Source organism: Brassica rapa, chromosome A06, assembly GCF_000309985.2.
Source record: "Brassica rapa cultivar Chiifu-401-42 chromosome A06, CAAS_Brap_v3.01, whole genome shotgun sequence".
Lineage (NCBI taxonomy): Eukaryota > Viridiplantae > Streptophyta > Magnoliopsida > Brassicales > Brassicaceae > Brassica > Brassica rapa.
In genome coordinates this window covers 8,338,109-8,358,792 of record NC_024800.2, presented here as the reverse complement: position 1 = coordinate 8,358,792, position 20,684 = coordinate 8,338,109, and the positions used below count along the sequence as shown (strand labels likewise).

The 20,684-nt window shown below is 33.9% G+C and overlaps 5 protein-coding genes across 9 annotated transcripts; all 5 read left to right on the top strand.

The window, feature by feature from the left end:
• Positions 1-3,910: 3,910 nt before the first annotated feature.
• On the top strand, positions 3,911-7,096 carry LOC103872793 (protein RCC2-like). The gene is made up of 6 exons (XM_033272179.1): positions 3,911-6,091; positions 6,191-6,214; positions 6,303-6,596; positions 6,671-6,796; positions 6,871-6,924; positions 7,012-7,096. The coding sequence occupies exons 3-6, from the start codon at positions 6,475-6,477 to the stop codon at positions 7,079-7,081; spliced, it is 372 nt and encodes a 123-aa protein (XP_033128070.1). The 5' UTR covers positions 3,911-6,091; positions 6,191-6,214; positions 6,303-6,474; the 3' UTR covers positions 7,082-7,096.
• LOC103872796 (protein RCC2-like) lies at positions 4,579-6,435 on the top strand. The gene is made up of 7 exons (XM_033273424.1): positions 4,579-4,584; positions 5,113-5,180; positions 5,272-5,393; positions 5,469-5,592; positions 5,674-5,725; positions 6,191-6,255; positions 6,303-6,435. Exons 1-7 carry the CDS (start codon positions 4,579-4,581, stop codon positions 6,433-6,435), a joined length of 570 nt encoding a protein of 189 aa, XP_033129315.1.
• A 2,425-nt stretch (positions 7,097-9,521) lies between the features above and the next one.
• LOC103872795 (histone deacetylase HDT2-like) lies at positions 9,522-11,423 on the top strand. 4 transcript variants are annotated; one of them, XM_018659786.2, is made up of 6 exons: positions 9,524-10,228; positions 10,326-10,448; positions 10,523-10,576; positions 10,655-10,724; positions 10,822-10,855; positions 10,930-11,423. In XM_018659786.2, the coding sequence occupies exons 2-6, from the start codon at positions 10,345-10,347 to the stop codon at positions 11,244-11,246; spliced, it is 579 nt and encodes a 192-aa protein (XP_018515302.1). In that variant the 5' UTR covers positions 9,524-10,228; positions 10,326-10,344; the 3' UTR covers positions 11,247-11,423. The 4 variants fall into 4 exon arrangements, with proteins under 4 accessions (XP_033128069.1, XP_018515302.1, XP_018515303.2 ...); XM_033272178.1 differs by lacking the exon at positions 10,326-10,448 and having other exon boundaries at positions 9,522-10,285; positions 10,523-10,568; XM_018659787.2 differs by having other exon boundaries at positions 9,525-10,448; positions 10,523-10,568.
• Positions 11,424-12,559: 1,136 nt separating this feature from the next.
• LOC103872792 (protein IQ-DOMAIN 32) lies at positions 12,560-16,031 on the top strand. 2 transcript variants are annotated; one of them, XM_009151234.3, is made up of 6 exons: positions 12,560-12,875; positions 13,159-13,686; positions 13,840-14,019; positions 14,095-14,154; positions 14,240-15,620; positions 15,727-16,031. In XM_009151234.3, the coding sequence occupies exons 1-6, from the start codon at positions 12,798-12,800 to the stop codon at positions 15,744-15,746; spliced, it is 2,247 nt and encodes a 748-aa protein (XP_009149482.1). In that variant the 5' UTR covers positions 12,560-12,797; the 3' UTR covers positions 15,747-16,031. The 2 variants fall into 2 exon arrangements, with proteins under 2 accessions (XP_009149482.1, XP_009149481.1); XM_009151233.3 differs by having other exon boundaries at positions 14,089-14,154.
• A 270-nt stretch (positions 16,032-16,301) lies between these two features.
• On the top strand, positions 16,302-20,671 carry LOC103872790 (zinc finger CCCH domain-containing protein 6). The gene is made up of 4 exons (XM_009151229.3): positions 16,302-18,502; positions 18,928-19,125; positions 19,426-19,550; positions 19,635-20,671. Exons 1-4 carry the CDS (start codon positions 18,443-18,445, stop codon positions 20,479-20,481), a joined length of 1,230 nt encoding a protein of 409 aa, XP_009149477.1. The 5' UTR covers positions 16,302-18,442; the 3' UTR covers positions 20,482-20,671.
• The last annotated feature ends 13 nt before the right edge of the window (positions 20,672-20,684 follow it).

Sequence of the window (20,684 nt, the reverse complement as noted above, 5' to 3'; positions counted from 1 at the left end):
TATTTGGTTCAAGGAACATATTCCACGTAATGCGTTTATATCATGGCTGGCTTTGCAGAGAAGACTGCCAACCAAGGATCGCTTGAGGCGTTGGGGGTTAAATGTCTCAGGAACGTGTGTCTTTTGTAATTTAGAAATAGAGACTCACCATCATCTCTTATTTGAGTGCTCTTTCTCTCGCTTGATATGAGAGCCTTTTGCTGCTGAAGTTTGGATTTCTCCTATGGCTGATCTACACTCTATTTCAGCCTGGATCAATCAACCTCGCGTCAATGCAGATGCACATGCTACTCTAGTCATTAAGCTCTACTTTCAGTCAGCCATCTACCTGCTGTGGAAAGAGCGTAATGCTCGTGTGTTCGCAGCTGTCTCCTCATCTTCATCAGTCATCCTTGGCTCTTTCGACCGTATGATGCATGACCATCTCCTCTTTTACCCGGCAGGTTCTTCTTTCTCCTCTTCTCTACTTCTTTTTATCTTTCTTGTATGAGACCTCCTTAATGCTTTTTTTACCTTGAGTTGTTGTTGGTTGTTTTTGTTTCCTTGCTGTAATAAGTTGTTTAAAAACAACAGTGTAACCTTTCAGAAAATGATAATCTTAACATCTTATCAAAAAAAAAAACAACAAATATTGACTTATTTATGTGAATATATATTTTATTTTCAATCATTATAGTGGACGAAGAAAGCACCATAATTTGTACAACAAATTTTCTTAGATTCACCTCATCATACTCACCATTTTACCATTTTAATTACATAATTTTACATAAGCTTCTTCACCCTCTCCGGTTATTTTCTATTTATTTATAACTACAACATAAAGTTATGAACTATATATATTATAAATTAATAATTTATTTACCCTTGAAATTTCTAGTAATATCAAAAGTCGTATGTTAGTTAATTATTTTCTAAATGACGTCTATTTCTAATTTTTTTTGGATGAGAATATTTTTAGGCTGCGAGATTTTTCTTTACCTGGCCCACCGGCAAATATTTTAGCAGCCTATTATATATTTTTCTTTGGTTTTATAGCGTTCGGACTGGTTCGAATGGGATATTCAGTGATGTTACGTGATACAAATCAATGAGCATGGGCAATAGTTTTTTTCAAGTGACATGGCAGTTTGATAGGTGGTGATTATTTTGCCTATGTGGCACCTCTAGAAAAGCTAGAATTTAGTTCCTTTTATATAGTAGGATATATAGATTTGTTTCCCCCAACACTTTTTTTATCTTCTCCCTATATATTGGTTCTTTCGTAGACTGTCTTCTGTACTTTATTGATTTTGTTGTCTTTAGGGTTTTCTCATTTTTTGATGGCAGCGATGAACTCTTCGTCGGAGAAGAAGGAAGAGGGCATGGAGGAGAAGGGAGGAGGAGGTGAGTGGTTGTTCTGTGGCGCTACCTCTTGGGATGTCACTGGACGTCTCGACGGTAACTTGCTCTCTCCCACTCGCTTAAGGCCACTGGTAGGAGTAAACATATTCGTTTCGTCGCCTCTGGTTGCGGTAATCTTTCCTTTCTCGTCCTGTTGAGTTATTATTTTCCTATCTGTGAATTTGAGTAAAAAATAGTTGACACCTTTTTACTGTACTTTCCTGTCTTTGTCTTTTGTAGCTTCGTGTCATTGTGTAACATTGGACGTTGAAGGTCGTTGCTACACCTGGGGACGCAACGAGGTTTTCTTTTCTCTTCATTGGTGTACACTATAACTTATCTACAGAGCTCTGCCTCTATAGTAAAAAAATAAACTTTCTCTTAGGGCATACCCTACTCTATTTTTCACTCTAAAATAGAGTTTAGATTAAAAATGCTCCAATAATACTTTATTTATCACTTTATAATAGATTAAAAAATAAGTTTACTCTAAATATAGAGTAACTTATTTTTTTTTCTTCATCACTCTATTTTTTACTTTAAAATAGAATACTATTAAAGCAAATTCAAACTCTATTTTATATTAGAATTACTCTATTTTAAAGTAAAAAATAGAATTAACCATTGGAGATGGTCATAGAACATCAATTTTCTTAAAAATTGATGGGGCAACTTTCAATAGTTTCTTATATGACATAAGGGCATCTTTCATTTATTTATTATTATGATTAAAGCATATATTATTAAGGGAAATACCTTATGATAGCACTAAAAAAATTCATATCACAAATATAAATTTTAAGGATCAAAATGACCAAAATATTTCATTAAAGAGGAAAACATACACTTATACCCCTAAAATTAACTAATTTAAATTTTAGGGTTTAAAGTTAAGGGGTGGAGATTTGTGATTCAGATTTAAAATTTTATAAAATAAAAAATAAATATTAAAAATTTTAAAATAAAAATTTTTAAAATAGTTTCAAAAAGTATTTTCGAATTACAAAAAGAAAATTTGAAAACAAAACTATAAAAAATTCGAATTTGAAAACATATAATCTAAAACTATATAAAACTTGTGTATTAGGGTCTTTTTAAACTATAATCTAAAACATATAATCTAAGGATGAAAACATAAAATAAAAAAATTATTTTTTATATATCTAGGGTATTATGATTTTTTTACCTATTAAATAAAACATTTATGTCAATATTTTCTTTGTGGTCTATTTTTGTGATCAAACCTTAAAAATGGTCTATTTAGGAGAATTACCTTATTACTAATTATATATCTAATCTAATAATTTATGTCTTATTTTTATCTACTATTAACAATTTATAGTAGAACCACTTAAAAAATTAGTTAATATGACACATTTAGTTATTTACACTAATAATAAACAAACTATAAATTTGATTTTTTTTTATAACAAAATCTGTTGAGAAAGAATTCAACAAAATTTTACTAAATTTTTTAACATTTTTATGAAATAACACATCAATTAATTTGGTAATTAATAATATAATATTATTATAAATCAGTGTTGGTTAAAATTATATTTTAAAACAAGAAAATGAAAATTATATACTATTTTTTATAAATTTTATAATTATATTCTGTATTATATAAAACTGAAATGGTTTATGAATTAAATATGACAAAATTATATTAAATAGTTAAATTAACCAATTTTATTTTTTAAAAAATTGTTTCATTTAAATAAATTATCAGTCATCATTAAAATAGTATTAGAAAACTTGAAATTTTAATAATTTATTTAAAATATTATTGACAAATCAAGTTTTAATTATAAAAAATAAAATGACCAAAATAGCTCATTTTTATTTTGAAAATTTTAATTTAATTTTTATTTTTTTTAATTTGAACTCATTCCCTAAACCTAACCCTTTTAATCTAAACCCTAAATATTAGATTAGTTAACCCTAAGGGTATAAATGCATATTTACCCTTCAATAAAACATCTTTTGGTTATTTTTCTACTTGAGAGTCTATTTTTGTGAAATTAAACTCTAAAGGTATATCTAAGAAAAATTTCTCTAGATTTATTTTTTACTTTCATTATAAAAAATATGTTGAAAATAATTTAGAAAATATTACAAAAAATTCAAATATTTTTTATAAACTAATGTATTATTGTAGTAACTAAAAAAGTCAAAATTCATGTAATCTTCCATACTCAAAATATTTGTGTAATTTTTCAAAGTTTTATTGACAAAATAGTTGTGTAATTTTTCAAAGTTTTATTTACAAAAGATAAAATCATAGATAATAAATAATAACTTTTAAAATACCCCACAAAAAAACTATATATGTTGTAAAAGTTAAAGTAATACAATATGTTGAAATCTTTATTAAAAAAAAAAAACTTAATATCATAACATCCAAAAATTTATATATCAGTAAAATTTATTAAAGTAACATGATAATTAGGCTACATTATTTAAAATTTACTAAAATAATTAGGCTACATTATTTAAACAAAACAATGTTTTTACTTATAAATCCCGTAAAATATTAAAATTATATATATTAAAGCATATTTTTAAAAACATGTAAATATAAATAAATTTTAAAAATGTATTATATTAAAAATGTATAAGCTAAATAAAAAACATATTTTGAAGGAGGTTCTCTATTTGATTATTTCAGATTGTTATTTTGTTGTGTCTAACTCAAAAATATATGAGAAATTTTCGTGTTTACCACATTGTTGATACTATTATTATTTTTACCATAACTAAAGAGACATTTTTAAAAATACATTTTTCACTAAGATGCAAAGACTCTTATATCATTGTTTTATATATATATATAACAAATAATTATTTAATAAAAATAAAATTCAAATTATACTTTTTTAAATTCAAATTTTTACAATAATTTATTTATATATTTATTAGAATCATAAACTCCACATTCCAAAAACTCTACCTCACTCTCAACTCTAAACCCTAAGTCGCATTAGTTAACCATATGATTATAATTATTTTTAAATAAGGATAAAAGTGGTATTATAAATGTTGTATTTTTGTTAATTTCCCAAAATATATTTCTAAGTAATAAAAAATAATAACAAAAATGTATTAAACAAATCACTATATATTAATAATGCCGATTAAAAATTATAAACAATAATATTATAGAATTACACAATATATAAGTATAACACTAAAATGGAAGTTATAAATTCAAATCATTTGTAATAACATCTAATATATTTATAAAATAAAAAAATATCCACACGGACGTGCGGATCAAAATCTAGTATTATTTAAACCTACACAATATTATATGGTTCATGTTATAAATTTTATATTAACATTGATAAGTTTGATACGGGTTAGATGAAGAGAATCAGAAAGTTTTGACTGTTATGGTTATAGTGGTCTTATGGCTACCTAATGACATTTTAGTAGCTTTAACAGTTAAATAACAAAATAGAATAAGTAATAAAATTGTTAATATTATGGTAATAAAAGAATAAAGTATTATTGATTATTTTGTGAATTGAAAAAAACCGATTCAGAAACCTTTGAAATTTGGTTATCCTTTTTATAGAAAAGAAAATTTTATATTTAAAACCTTAGAAAGAAGATTTAGTTTGTCAATGGTTTTCATTTATTTTTTTGCTATATAACAACAATATACAGTACTTTATTATTGTAATAATCTAAAAGGTTGAGCATTTTTTTGCTGTGTGTTTTCAGAAAGGTCAGTTAGGTCATGGAGATATGATCCAACGTGACAGGCCTACCGTTGTCTCAGGACTCTCTAAGTGAGTTTCTGTTTCATCTGGTGTTTTGCACATGAAGTGATGCTCGTTAGACATTGATTTTTTTTTTCTGGTTTATCTTGTTTTGTTGAAGGCACAAGATTGTGAAAGCAGGAGCAGGGAGGAGCCACACGGTTGTGGTTAGCGATGATGGCCGGTCCTTTGCTTTTGGGTTGAATAAGCATGGGCAGTTGGGTTTAGGCACCGCCAAAAACGGTATGAAACATCTGAATCTATTTCTGCTTTGTGTCCTCTTTACCGTTTTAATGGTGTGAATTGTGTATATTCCAGGATTTGTTTCTGTAGAAGTTGAATCGTCGCCTCTTCCATGTGTTGTGTCTGATGAGGTCACAAACATTGCCTGTGGGGCTGAGTTCACGGTGTGGTTATCTTCTACCGAAGGATCCACTATACTGTAATGGTTTCTTTAATCTTTGGTCTAGTTTTGTTGTTTTGACTCTAATTGCTTTCTTAATTGAAAAGTGTTTGTTTATAGGACTGCCGGACTCCCACAGTATGGTCAACTTGGTCATGGAACTGATCATGAGGTAATCTATTCAAAGCTCAATAAATGTTTTCATGTTTGGAGCAAATTGTTTGTGATTATTTTGAAACTTCCAAACATGTTTATGAGGTTACGTTGCTACTGTGTCTTTTCAGTTCAATATGATGGAAACATGGGTTTAACTCGCCTACGAAGCTCAGCCACGTCCTAAAGCCATAGCCTCTCTTGCGGGTGAAACAATTGTCAAAGTTGCATGTGGAACAAATCACACAGGTATATAACCATTATTATTTTTTTCTCTCTCTCTCACCCAAAAATCTTTTGCCTTTCAAGAAAGCTAACTTCAAATTCTAAAATTGTCAAAATTCCCTCATTCAGTGGCCGTCGATAAGAATGGGTTTGTTTACACGTAAGTAGCTTCTCTATTTCATTTTAAACATCTGCTTTTTCGATTTACATGTATGATACATGTTTTTTTTAAAATATTTTTTTTTGAAACATATTGCAGATGGGGCTTTGGTGGATATGGAAGGTTGGTACTAGTCCATCTCTGAGTTTGTTACAACTTACACGGTAGAATTTTAAAGACTGGTATTAGATACTAGTTGTATCAATTGCAGGCTTGGACATAGGGAGCAGAAAGATGAATGGTCTCCTCGCCGCGTTGATGTGTTTCAGATACATTTTGTTTTGCCTCCAAATGCCATTGTCTCTGCTGGCTCTGCAAACTCCTTTTGTAGTGCTGGCAAGTGACTTTAATCTGAACTGCCTTTACATCGTGTGTTACTCCTTATGATCAGATATTTATACGTTTCTGGTTTTTTTTTTTCAGCCGGGGGACAGTTATACATGTGGGGAAAGGTTAAAAACAATGGTGAAAATTGGACGTACCCTAAACCTATGATGGATTTAAGGTTTGTCTTTAAGTCAAGATTCCACTTATGATTGTGAGTATTGCTTTTAACGTTTTTATAATTCGTTATGCAAGTGGGTGGAACTTGCGGTGTATGGATTCAGGAAGCTTGCATCATTTTGTTGGTGCGGATAGTTCTTGCATTAGCTGGGGTCATCACGCTCAGAATGGAGAACTTGGTTATGGCCTCAACGGTCAAAAGTAATGCCACATTACATAGCTAACTTAGTTTAAACACCATGTTTTTGACTGTTACTGAATATTTCTCGTTTCAGATCCTCTGTAGCGCCTAAAAAGGTTGATATACTCGAGGGAATGCATGTGATGGGGTGAGTTCTTGAGAGCTTACCGCAGAGATGATAAATTTAAACTTTCTTTTTTCTTCTAAATAATCTGTTGTGTTATGTTTTCTGCAGTGTGGCATGCGGTTCATGCCATTCTATGGTCATCATAGTTGACAGAACAGACATCACTGATCGTCCTTGAGCAGGTAAGTTAAGAAAGAGTCGAATTCTTATTTGATTGAAGATGATAGTTATTTAAAGATGTTGTACCGACGTGTTTAATTCCTTATGTGATTTATGCGTCCTGCAGCTCGAGATCTACGACGGGAAAGGATCATTAGAAGGTATAATTCACTTTAAAATCTTTTCCCTGACATAGTTTAGTCATGTTCTTGATGTGTTTCTTTTGTTTTGAACAGAGAGTGTAGAACCAAAAGAAGAAACTGTGGCAACAATGAAGCAACAACCTGCCAAAAGAGGTGCTTCTAAAAAGATGAAAGCGTCAAAAGCTTCTTCTGATTTTGAACAAGACAGTAATGAAGAAAACAGCGAAGATGGAGAAGAAGCCAATGGTAAGAAACAGGGCGCTCGTGGCAGAGGACGTGGCCGTGGAAGAAGAGGCCGCGGTGGCCGCACCGGTAGTGGAAAAGCTTCGCCGGTGAAGACCGGTGGAAGAAGAGGAAGACCACGTAAGTCTTAGAAACAACTTTGACTCCGAGTTTTTCTTCGATGGTTTGTAACAGTTTCTCGTTCTTCACACAATGAGAGGCTATAAGAAACACTTTTTATTGCTTTATCAAACATTTGTTTAAGCTTATCGGATTCTGTATTCTGATGTAACCACATCGAATGATTTATCCGTAGTCAAAAACATTTTCGATTTGAACAATTTTCTGATAGCATGCAGCATGTGTAATCCACTCCTTTAACATACGAGTATCAGGCACTCTGTGGATATACATGAATTTATTTTCTATTGATTTTATTCTCACTTAGCCCTACCCTTTACTTTGTTATTTTTTTTTGTTCATAATACCATGTACAATGGTTTAACTCATTTCATTATCAACACCTCTTTTTTTTTTCCTTTTTAACATTTCACATCATCTTATTTCTCTTTCGGCTCATTTATTTAAAATCCGCTTCATCTTAACTCTCTATAATAATTTATTTTAAAATTTTAACATCCTACTCCACTATTTTTAATACATATTTATCTTTTACAACATAATAATTACATATCAATAATTTGGTTGTAATTAACTTTAAAACTAATATAACATAACTTTTTAGTGATAAATGACGTGTTTTCTGAAATAACATAACTTTTTAATAACATAACTAGATCTTGATCCGCGCTTCAAAAGCGCAGGGTTTTTTTACAATAAAAAATTTAATAATATTAATGACTCTTGTATGTTCCAAACATTTTGTCTGGTTGGAATAAAAACCGATCCGAATATACATGTTTGGTTCAGATTTAAGTCTACGGCAAAGTATTTATCGGGTATATTTCGGACCCGCAGTATCGGTTTAGGTTTGGATTCTACATAAATCTGAACCGGTGCCCTGAGTATTTAAAATGTTTTGTATATATTAAATATATTTTTCTGTTTCGAATATGTCTTTGGTATCACGATTATTCTTTTGTGTTTCAGGTTTAGTTTTCGATTAATGTTTCAGATTTCAAATAAAATGTTAGATTTTTAGAAACATATTTCGTGTATATGCATAAAATTTTGAATATAATTAAAAAACTTTAAAGTATTGTCATGTTCTATACATTATGTTTTACATAAAAGTTTTACATTCTGTGTATAAAAAATTTGGTTCATATAATATGTTAATCAATGTTGTAGATCAGCCTTTATGTGGGTCGGATAAATGATCATCATAGCTGACAATAGAAACTATATCTAAACACTATTTTTCTGGTATTTGAAAATAAATGTTACTATAATTATTTTCTGTTAATAGGCACAAAATCTGGTCACATAATCTTTTAGTTTGGCACAAATATTAAATGTATTATGTGAAGTTTGATTAATTAAAGTGATATAAAATATAACATTCTAATGAAACAGTCCAACAACTTTTTATAAGTAGATTTTTAAAGACTGCTTCCCTTTTAATAGTATAGACTAGATTTTCACCCGCACATCCGTGCGGGTAGATTTTCATTTTAAAAATATATAACATATATTTTTGCAAATATTTAAAAGATATGATTTACATTTTAGTGTTATATATTGTATAAATCTATAATGTTATTGGTTATGTTTCTTATTCGATATTATTAATGTATAATGATTTGTTTTATATATTTTACTTTATTATTAATGTTATTATATACTAATATATTTTTGAGTTTGGTAAAATAAATTCATAGTATATAATCAAATTGATAATTTCCTTCATTTTTTTCTAAATTTTAACAGACTGAATACAATACATTTTAAAATTTTATTTAATTATCCTATAGAAATTATATATTTTTAACATAATTTATATTTCTATGTTATTTATTTTAGTTTAGTGTGTCAATTTACAAGTAAATACATTATAATAATACTATATTATTAATTATAAAATCAATCGCTGTATTAATTTAAAAATATTTTAAAATTTTGTTAAGATTTTGTTAGATTTTTTTTCAGCAGATTTTGTTATAAGTAAAAGTAAAATTTAAATTTACAGTTAAAATTTATTTATTAATATCTATATAATATATATATATATATTAAATAGATTAATTTAAATAATTTTTTAACACTAATTAATTTAAATAATCAAATAAATGTAATTGATGAAATAGACCTAGTATGAATTTTCTTATGGTATCTCCTTTAATAAATAATATATGGAGTATAATTATAAAATTTGGAAAAATAGCATACACTTTTATTTTATTTTTTTATAATAAAATTTTATTTAAATTAACTTATAATAGTATATATTATTAGTTACAAAATTAATCAATGGTATTAATTTAAATAACATATTTTAAATTTTTAGAAAGATTTTGTTAGATTTTTTCAACATTTTGTTATAACTAAAAATAAAATTTAAATTTCCAGTTAAAATTGATTTATTATTGATATCTTTATGTACTTAATTGATTAATGTAAATAATTAAATAAATGTAATTGATGAAATGGACCTAATAAAGCTAGTATGACTTTCTTATAGTAGATAAAAATAGTATTTCTCTTTTAATAGAGAGATTATAGTGACTATAATCTGAACTGCCTTACCTCATGTGTTATAGTCTTATATTCTCATACTTATACGTTTTTGGTTTTCTCAGGTGGAGGACAGTTATACATGTGGGGAAAGATTAAGAACAATGGTGATGACTGGATGTACCCCAAACCTATGATGGATTTAAGTCAAGATTTCATTGATTGTGAGTATTGCTTTTAACGTTTTGTAATTGGTCATGCAAGTGGGTGGAACTTGCGTTGGATGGATTCAGGAAGCATGCATCATTTTGTTGGTGCGGATAGTTCTTGCATAAGCTGGGGTCATGCTCAGTATGGAGAGCTTGGTTATGGCCCCAACGGTCAAAAGTAATGCCACATTATATAACTAACTTTAGTTTAAACACCACATTGAAAGCTATGCTTATTATTTCTCGTTTCAGATCCTCTGCAGCGCCTAAAAAGGTGGATTTACTCGAGGGAATGCATGTAATGGGGTGAATTTCTCAAAGACCTTACGGCAGAGATGATAAAATTGGAACTTTTTTAGCCGTTGTATATGTTTTTCTTGGCAGTGTGGCATGCGGTTTAAGCCATTCTATGGTCATAGTTGACAGAACAGATATTGCAGATCGTCTTGAGCAGGTAAGAAAAGAAACTGAACCAGTTCTTATTTGATTGATCCCTCCAAGGAAAGCTCAAGATGATGCTTGGTTCCTTATGCAATTTATGTGTCCTGCAGCTAGAGATCTACGATGGGAAAGGATCATTAGAAGGTATATTTTATTTTAGAATTTATCCCCTTACAGAGTTTAATCATGTGTTGATGTTGTTCCTTTGTTTTGAACAGAGAGTGTAGAACCAAAAGAAGAAGCTGTGGCAACAACAAAGCAAAAACCTGCCAAAAGAGGAGCTTCTAAAAAGAGGAAAGCGTCAAAAGCTTCTTCTGACAGTGATGAAGAAAACAGCGACAAGGAAAAGGAAGCTCAAGGCAGCGACAGCGACTACAGTGATGATGATGGAGAAGAAGAAGCCAATGGCAAGAAACAGAGAACTCGTGGCAGAGGACGAGGCCGCGGCGGCCGCACCGGTAATGGAAAAGCTTCGCCGGTGGAAGAAGATGTAGACCTCGCAAGTCTTAGAAACCACTCTGACTCCAAAAAATAATCGATGTGGTCTATTTTTCAACAGTTTTCCTCTCTTTCTTCACACAATGAGATGCTACGAAAGACTTTTTTAATTACCGTATCAAACATTTGTTTAACCTTTACCGGCTTATGTATTCTGATGTAAACCACATCGAATGATTTATTCACAGTCAAAAACATTTTCGATTTGTAACAACAATTTTCTTATCTCATCCAAGGACAAAAGTGGTACGGTTGTCTTGATTGATTTCGGATAGCATGCAGCATGTGCACTCAGTAACTATCAGCACTATATAATAGAAGTGTATGGCATTGTGTCAATCACTGTTCAATAGAAGTGTAAAACATACGAGTATCGGGATCTCAGTGGCTAGATATGAATCTATTTCTATCGATTTCATTTTCATTTAGCCCCACACTTTCCTTTGTTATTTTTTGTTCGCAAAGGCACAAAACAATGAATCTACACTGTGGACTTGACGCGTGTATATAGTGTCAATATTACAATTGAGTAGTGGTTGGGAGGCCTCGATCATTTGGTAAGAGAGAGGTACCCCACACCATCTATTTCCTCTCTTTTTTGCAAATCACGGCTTTTCTTTTTTTTTTTTTCTCTTGGGCTGGTCCACTAATGGGCCCACAAGCCCATCTTATTCAATTTCCAAAACTCCCTTCCTTCCCTGTTATAATTTTCTTCGATATAAATTCAAAGAAAAACTACAATCCTTAAAATTGTAGGAAACAATAGATAAAGATTTCTGTCTATTAAATAAAAGAATAGCAAAAAGACTTGAGAGAAAGCTTTAAGAAACCATTTGCTTCAGTCTTATAAACATTTTTGTTAACATATCATTGTCACTATTGCTTACATTGCAAAAACCAAAATTTTATCAGCATATTTAACAGTTACTTTAAACCAAATCGATAATGACGATTAATATTCATTTAAATTGAAAAACCTGAAAGTGATGAGAGAGAGAGAGAGAGAAAAGGTACACATGGAAAAAAAGACAGAGAGCACATGACAGTCACATGCGTGGTATTATTTTAGGTGAACTAATAACATTATATCGACTTGCCAATTAGCCATAATTGAATAATCCCCCACTAATTCATTATTATTGTTTTCATCCAATCAATCCAACACAGCTTTTAAAGTTTTGTTAATCCACTCATATGAATCCAACTAAACGCATCTATCCGTTGGTCTTCCTCTTCCATAGCATCGAAGTATTTTAAGTTTTTTAAATTAATTATAAAAAATCAATTGTCAAATTGAAATTTAAGGATTTATTTGTATTAGTATAAAAAGGAAAATGTCACGAGAGAGATCTGACAGTGACAGCGTTATATCGCTTTAATTGGCACCTCAAGAGACAGAAGAAGAAGAGGAAAGATTGGCGGATTCCAAACCCAAACACTAAACCGCATTTTAATTGCTTTCCTTTGAGTTCCGTTTCCCTTTTGCTCCAACTTCCAACGACACACTCTCTCTCTCTCTCTCCCTAAACTCTGATCCAACAAAGAAGATAAAACGGTCTGTCTTCAAAGAAGAACAACAGCATCGAACATGGGAAGATCTCCAGCTTCTTCTTGTCTCCGCATCATCGCTTGCGCCGGCGGTGACGATGCCACTGAACCTACGGCGGTTTGACTTCTTCTCTTTAATTTCCAATTTAAGATCTGTGTACTTAAAAAAACTCCTATGCTTTCGTTAGAACCATGGTCGGACTTTTTTTGGGGTTACTTAGGTTTAAGTTTTGTCTATTTTTGGCTTATTAATTGTTTGATTATTCATTAGTTAAAATTTGGAGTTATTTTTTTAGGTTTTTTTTGTCTGGTTTGTCTTGGAGATCTATAACTATTGGGTTTTAATGGTTTTTTTTTTGTGTAGCGACTAAGTGGAGATTTAAATTTGTTGTGTGATGTAGAACAAGAGCTCGCGTGGATGGAGTTTCAGGAAGAAATCTGGGAAAAATCGAGGGTTGATCACTACTAGTGTTGTCTCTGATACAACTCCTGCTTCTAGGACCAGAGAAACTCTTGAATCTGCTCTCCTCAACTCCCCATCTCCTGACAATAACATTCTCTCTGAAAAGCACACTTTCTCTGTTGATGATGATGAGAAGAAGAAGAGCCAGTTACCTGTTACCTATGTGGCTGAACCTGTTGATGAGAAGAAAAAACAATCCGCTGAGGATAAAACAACGGAGCTGCCTGTTCTTGTGGAATCGAAGGGGACTGAGACTGAGGAGGATGATTTGATTGGAACTGAGCTGGAAGCTAAGTTGGATGTAGCAAATGCTGCTGATGCAACCCTGATAGAGAAAGACACTACTCCCGAGGTTGAACCAGAAGCATCTGAAGCCGATGAAGTGATCATTACCAACAAACAAAGTGATGAAGAAGTTGATGATTCTGTTATCATTATCATCCAAGCTGCCATACGTGGCTTTTTGGTATGTTCTTGTTTCCTTTTATTCTTATGTGTCTTTTCTTACGTACTAATGTTAGTAAGGATGTGGAAGAAGCTTTCCTTAGCCCTACGAACATGGTAAAGATGTTAAACATTATCACAACCTGATTCTTACTGGAGTGTTGCTAAACTGCAGGCGCGAAAAGAGCTTTTGAGGCGGAAGAAAGTTGTTAAACTTCAAGCTGCCTTTCGTGGGCACCTCGTTAGGAACCAGGCAATGGGATCACTGCGCTGTGTCCAAGCTATTGTCAAAATGCAGACGCTCGTCCGTGCTCGTCATTCCACCAAAGATGGTAGCCGTGTCTCAGCAATCTCGGTAAGGTTTTTGAGATGGCTTAATTGTGTTTTCAGTATATCATTTATTGCTATTAAACACTGATTCTAGATTCAGGATAAGGCGGAAACAAATGCAGCAACACAAAAGCTTCTTGAAAACAAGTTTGCTAAACATGTATGTTTTTATTTAACTTGGTTATAGTGCATTTACAGCTTGGTTATTCATGTATATTCATTTTCTTACACATTTTTGATTATAGCTAATGGAGTCAACTCCCAAGACGAAGCCTATTAGCATCAAATGTGATCCGACAAAACCTAGTTCTGCTTGGAGCTGGTTGGAGAGGTGGATGTCTGTTTCAAACCCTGAGAAGACTTCGAAATCAGATATGGAAACGGAAGAGCAACAGTTGGAAGGAACCAAATCATCTCAAGTTGACGTGGTGAACTCTGACTCAACAACCTTGGAGACCGAAGCTGAAACTGGTCTCCCAAGTAAGGTAGCAGCTCATCATATTGAGCTATCCGAGACAGAGAAAATGAGCCAATATGATTCACCAGAAGCATCTGCAGAGGTTGATCATGACTTGATCCAGTCTCATCCACTTGCTGCAAAGGATCCAGAGGCTTTGCTCGAAGAGGATGATCAGCCTAAACCTTCTTTAAAGCGTAAGGCAAGCAACCCTTCATTCATTGCCGCGCAGTCGAAGTTTGAGGAACTTACTGCATCCACTGGTTCCAGCAAAGCAATGGTGCTTTCGTCTAAAGATGGTGTTTTAGGTGAAGAAGGCAAAACAGATATAGATCCATCAGAGGCTAACACTACGAGCACGAAAAAGGATCAGTCTCTGGAAGATGTTGCTCTCGGTGGATCTGAGTGCGGCACCGAACTCTCTGTAACTTCTTCCCTTGATTCACTTGACAAGAAGTCAGACATTGAGGGTGCAGATTCCAAGGCTGAATCTAAGCTTCTAGAAAACGGCACTCCCAAAACAGACCAAGCAGAGTTGATAGAAATTGATGTGAAAGCTGAAACTCCGTTGGCTATTGTTGAGGACCGTAAGGAGGAGGATGAAGTTGAGGTTTCAGTAATACAGCATGAATCAGTTATTAGTACACCAGATTCCAAGAAGAGACCTGCAGAGGATGGAACAGGGCTTCAAGCTGTAACTCCGATGTCAGTCACTGAATCTCAGGCAACACCGGCAAGTCAAGCATCTTCTTCAGTTAAAGCAAGAAAGGAAAAATCCGGCAAGAGTGGTTCAAGCCAAAAGAGGAAAGTTAGCAAGAAAATAACATCAACTCCTCCCAAACAGGAAACTGGTAACGGTGAGGGTAAGAATGTAAGAGAACAAGAAGAAGGGAAAGAACAGAAAAGCGGGAGAAGAAACTCTTTTGGTAATGATCAAGAAGCAAGAGAGAGCAGCGGAGGCAAGAACTCTCTTCCAAGGTTCATGCAGCCAACACAGTCGGCAAAACTTAAGGTTCAAGAACATAACTCACCAAGATCAAGCCCTGATCTTCAGGAAAGAGAGGTTTCCGTCAAGAAGAGACATTCATTGCCTGTTGGTGCCAATGGGAAACAAGGCTCTTCTCCTAGAATCCAGCGGTCTGCGTCTCAGGCACAACCGGGAACTAAGGGTAAATGAATCTCCTCCTATGGTTTCTCCGCAATATACTGTTTTGTATTTTATATGTTTTGTTCAATTACTGAGGGAATGTTTGATTCTGCCTTCGCTTTTGACAGAGAGAAAATGGCAGAGATGAAGCTGAAGGGAGTGAAATGGGTAAAGAAAAATGTTAGGGGAGTATTTGATGATTGGTATGTTTGTTTTCAGACCATCCTTAACTCTAATTTCAGACAACCCAAGTGACAGATGAAGAGCGGAGAATGGAGAAGGATAGTCTTTTGTACAGAATCGTTTTCTTTTCTTCTTTCAGAAAAATGTTTTATTTGTGTGGCTATTGGATTATTTGGTTTGTTGTTTTATTGGGACATAACCTGCTCAACTGAAAGTCGTGCTATAGATTATCTTTTTTATATTTTTCACAATAAATTCCATTCTTTTTTTTAAGTGTCCTACCCGCTGTTTTGGCCGACTTGAAAAAACGCAGTTAATGCTATATTCTGTTTTAGATACCATATTGTCTAATCCGAAACAATTTAGAATGTCTTCCAATAAATACCAGAAGTAGTTAGATCGTCTGTTACAAGAATACAATGTAAAATGCATTAACTGAAATATAAATTTAAACTAACCAAATGGCAGCAATTTTACTCCAGTAAAAATTAAATTTAGAGCAGATGGATTTACACGATTCCTTAAATTTTTTTACCACTAGATTACCATTAAAATGGTATACAACATTTGACCCAAAAATGGTACTATACAATAAAAACACACGAAATAAAGAAAAACAAAGCAAAGAAGACTAGTCAAAACCGAAGAGCCAAAAAAAAAAAAAAAAAAAAAAACCGAAGAGCCAAATTGAATAAAATGATTTCTTAACAATAAGTTTTTGAAAGTTTATGGTAATAATAACATAACCCCGGCGGAACACAAAGAAATCCCCGGAAGCTAAGCCCACAAGAGGGAAACAAGAACCCAAACAAACACGGGTGACATACCAACATCCAGAGATTAAACGAACCACCTACACTCCTTTTACAAAACACAAACCCAGCTATCAATGATAAAAGAACAGAGCTTTAATGAACTAAAACTAGCCGGAACTCTTGGCAACGAACTGAACAAGAGAGAGCAAGCAACGTAGAGGACTTCTTTATGGAGAGCAGAACTTCATTTGAACCACCTGTTCATAATGATAACACCCACACCACTTCAACGAAGTGAAGACATAAAACCAGGATGTAACAACACCCGCCAGAGCACCATATACTCAACCGCACCTTAATCTGGAAAGCCTCCATGCCTCAACCTCTTTCTATTGCTTCAAACGAAGCCACGAGGAAACCAGAGACCAAAGGAAGATTCAGATAAACACTGAAAAGAAAGACGGGAGAAGGCCTCCAATAAACTCTGAAAACCACCTACAACTCAAGGACCAAAACCTGCAACTGCTCACCATACACTCCCACGCCACTGCTACACCGTTGCAGAATCAAAGACCATCAAACACAAGTTCGAGAACACAAGAGTGCTTAATCACACATAATCCCTCGGCCAGAGGAAGTCACAAAGGCGGAAGGACGACTGGGACAGAACTGAAGAACTCTCTCTGCTGAGACACCGAAGCATGAACAGAGAAGAAAAGCCAGCAGCCTCACTATGGTAGTGGACTCATCACTCCGGCCGGATCTGAGACAGAGAAGCACAGATCTAACAACTTGACAAATCTGTAACAACAAGAAACCCAGATCTACAAAAGCTTGATAACAAATCCGAAAATGAATCACAGATCTGTCATCAAAAAGCTTTAATAAAGGTTAACAAAAGCAATCTAAGCCATCAAAAGCCAGAGAAAGTATACAAAAAGAAGTGTAGGTTTGAACAGGAAAGAACTAGAACAGCTAAACACAAGAATAAGGCTCCGACGGCAACGCTAAAGACGCGCCACCGTCGGAACCACCACAAATCAACCGGAGAAGAAAGCCTAGAGAGTGAAGGACTTTTGTCGACGAATCGCCTCAGATGTTTTTTATTTGTATTCTATCTACTCCGACGAATCGCCGGCTTTAGTATCTCAACCTTGTATCTTTTTCAAGTTATCAATGAAAATCAGATGGAAAAAAAAAAAAATAATAACATAACCCCTAGTGAAGACTAATGGGTGATCATTTATTTTATTTTAACTACCAGAGCAAATTTGACTGAAATAATAATTTCTTTAACAATAATTTTCTGAAAAGTTCTGATAATAACATAACTTCTAGTGAAGACTAAGGGGGTGATCATTTATTTTATTTTAATTACCAGTTATGTGGTATTGAGAATGTAAATCGTCGTGATTCACCTTAAGATTTTTTCAGCCATACTGTCGAGTCAATGAAATTGAGAATGTATGGACTTGGTTTCCAAAAAAAGAAATTAAAATATTCAACAAGAATAAAAGTTGCGGGGCCGTTATGGAAAAGTAGTAAAAGTAGGGGGATTGTCTGGAGAAATGAAAAATATTTGAAGAAGGTAGGGCAGTGAAGACACGTGTATAAAGGCGGAGAGGGGAAGAAAAATCCAGAGGATCTAGCTTCAAGGGCTTCACATCTCTCTTCGTCGACGGTCTATCTCTCTCTGGATTCTCCAAACTCATCTTCTCTTCTTCAATTCCAACACTGAAAAAGTTTTAGGGTTTCTGGATGAGAACGTTGATGATTGGTTCAATCGAAAAGAGCTTTGATTAATTTATTGGGATTTTTAAAGGGTAATTGGACGTTTCCGAATTGAAAAAATTAAATAAAATTTTATAGATTTGAAAAGGAAGTGAGCGAGTGTAAAGTGTAAACTATGAGGGCATTGCACAAATCCAAAAGGGTCTCTTGGCCCCCAGATTTTAAACTTTGTCAGGTAAAGCAAAAAAAGACAAGAGTATATGGTTGATGTCTCTGTTTTTTGTTAATTAACTGATTGCAAATGATGTCTGGAATTGCAGAAGAAATGTGCTGCTTTTTTTTTTTTTTTTTTTTTCTGTTGTTGTTCTTACGCTCATGATAATGATTTGCGCAGCAAGAGACTTTGATTCTTTATATAGTGTTTATACATGTGCTCCTTTTTTCAGGATTTTATGAAGTTGATTAGTTAAGGCTGTTCTGGATTATTAAGTTATTGTCTTATACATTACCACATTGTTCGTTAATGGAGACAAAGCCTTTGTTTACTCTCTTTGGATTGTATATATTCATGCTTTTTTTTGGTGTGTTGTCATTCCTCTTTGAGGTCTATACGAGACGAGATTCTGCCTGGCTTGATTTGATCAATATTCTGTTGAGCAGGTACGGCTCTTCATATCAGAGGATTCACCTTCACAAGTTGGATCAGAATCTCAAGATCACTTTCAAGCCAAGTCATCAGGGGCTTCACATCTAAGTGATGATAATCTGCCACCTGGTTTCGGTGGAATGCTTTCTCCAAATGAGTCTCAGATCAAGTTATCAGACATCCCAGTAATTAAGTGGAATTGCTCTAACCGGGTGAGCTTATTGGTTTCACTCTTAAAAGCCTTGTTTTTTTCCCCTAGAATCATTAAATCTTTGAAAGTACAAACTGCAATCCCTCCACCACTAGAATGGCAATATATTTTACACTTATAGTTTATTAATTGTCTAACCAAACCGCAATGATCCGTTAATTTGATAAGCATAGAAATAATATTGGTGGTAAAGTGATTTTAGTTTGTATTTATTGTTAAATCTAGTTGGGGATGTTCATATGTTTAGCGATCTATATGGTAGTGAGGTATGCTTAACCTGGAATAACATGCGCTCTTGCAGACTCTGCTAGATGATGAATGGAGAATGGTTGCAGGGAACGAAAGCAAAGAAGCTGAGGCGCAAAACCAGAGGGAACTGAGAGTTCTTGAAGCATTCTATCCTGGCGCATCATCTATTCCTCCTAAGTCCGGATCTATCCCCCTACATATTCTTCTAACACATACATTTTTTGCATATCTTTTTTCTGACTTGGGTTGGGTCTTTTCTAGCCCTTCGGTTCCAGCTGATGTTGACACCTCAGATTATGATGATCAGCAAACCCTTGTCATACCCATTCTAGTTGTAGAAGATGACGACGTGGCGACGGATACAGCATCTGAACTCCCAACCCAATCTGGCGTGGATGTGCCATCAATAACCAATGAGACCACATCGACTTCATCATCTCTCCCTGCAGCGTCAGAAATTATGGCTGCGTTATCTGCACTTTCAAATAGCAAAGAACAAGGCGGCAGCATGATAGACAAAGATTTGCTTATCAAAATCCTAAGCAACCCTAAGATGGTGGAGAATCTTGTTACAAACTGTGGTAGTAGTGCAGGTTCAGTCTCCTCCAACGCATCTCATGAAGCCAAAGGAGTGGTAGCCACCGCCACGACACCTGCCTGTTCAAATGGACAATATAACCCTCAGCCAGCGGTAGCCCATATTCCTCCTCCCATGGTCTATCTTCCTCCAGCACGTTCAAACCAGTCCAACTATGGTGCACCACCACCACCAGCAAAAGATGCTAGTTATTACAAGAGCCTGATACAGCAACATGGAGGAGAAAGACAAGAGGCGCCGCCACCGCCAGTGCAACATCTAGGTGGTTATCGTTACAGCCAACCTGGAGCAGGAGGAGGAGGACCTAACCCTGAGATAGTTAGCAATAGGCCAAGGGATTCAAAACCCAAGATAATGAAGCCGTGCATGTACTTCAACACCTCGAGGGGTTGTCGCAATGGAGCTAACTGTTTATTCCAGCACGATGCTACAGCAGCTTACCAGCCGAGGAATATCAACAACAATCCTGAGATGCAACGTGCAAAAAGAATGAGATTCGACAGGGTCTGAAGCAGGAGTTAGCAAAACCACCATCATCTTTTTGCCTCCTTGATGTTAGCAGCAGAGCAATTTTCTTCTTTCCTTTCTTGCCTAGCTTTGCTGCTATATAAGTTTCAATTACTTTTGAAACTATTTCTTCTTTTGATTAAAAAAAAAATAGAATTAATCGGCTGAGCACCTTTCTTGAGATGATTTTCAATGCAACTCTTATC

Bases quoted from the DNA above. Each gene is read 5' to 3' on its own strand.
- LOC103872792 (XM_009151233.3), top strand. From the start codon at position 12,798: ATGGGAAGATCTCCAGCTTCTTCTTGTCTCCGCATCATCGCTTGCGCC. The intron at 12,876-13,158 runs GTTTGACTTCTT...TGTGTGATGTAG, and splicing joins ATGCCACTGAACCTACGGCG to AACAAGAGCTCGCGTGGATG. The intron at 13,687-13,839 runs GTATGTTCTTGT...GCTAAACTGCAG, and splicing joins CTGCCATACGTGGCTTTTTG to GCGCGAAAAGAGCTTTTGAG.
- LOC103872793 (XM_033272179.1), top strand. From the start codon at position 6,475: ATGATCAGATATTTATACGTTTCTGGTTTTTTTTTTTCAGCCGGGGGA. The intron at 6,597-6,670 runs GTTTGTCTTTAA...TCGTTATGCAAG, and splicing joins AAACCTATGATGGATTTAAG to TGGGTGGAACTTGCGGTGTA. The intron at 6,797-6,870 runs GTAATGCCACAT...TTCTCGTTTCAG, and splicing joins TATGGCCTCAACGGTCAAAA to ATCCTCTGTAGCGCCTAAAA.
- LOC103872796 (XM_033273424.1), top strand. The intron at 5,181-5,271 runs GTGAGTTTCTGT...GTTTTGTTGAAG, and splicing joins GTTGTCTCAGGACTCTCTAA to GCACAAGATTGTGAAAGCAG. The intron at 5,593-5,673 runs GTAATGGTTTCT...GTTTGTTTATAG, and splicing joins ACCGAAGGATCCACTATACT to GACTGCCGGACTCCCACAGT.
- LOC103872795 (XM_018659786.2), top strand. From the start codon at position 10,345: ATGGATTCAGGAAGCATGCATCATTTTGTTGGTGCGGATAGTTCTTGC. The intron at 10,449-10,522 runs GTAATGCCACAT...TTCTCGTTTCAG, and splicing joins TATGGCCCCAACGGTCAAAA to ATCCTCTGCAGCGCCTAAAA. The intron at 10,856-10,929 runs GTATATTTTATT...TGTTTTGAACAG, and splicing joins TGGGAAAGGATCATTAGAAG to AGAGTGTAGAACCAAAAGAA.
- LOC103872790 (XM_009151229.3), top strand. From the start codon at position 18,443: ATGAGGGCATTGCACAAATCCAAAAGGGTCTCTTGGCCCCCAGATTTT. The intron at 18,503-18,927 runs GTAAAGCAAAAA...TCTGTTGAGCAG, and splicing joins CAGATTTTAAACTTTGTCAG to GTACGGCTCTTCATATCAGA. The intron at 19,551-19,634 runs GTCCGGATCTAT...GGTCTTTTCTAG, and splicing joins GCATCATCTATTCCTCCTAA to CCCTTCGGTTCCAGCTGATG.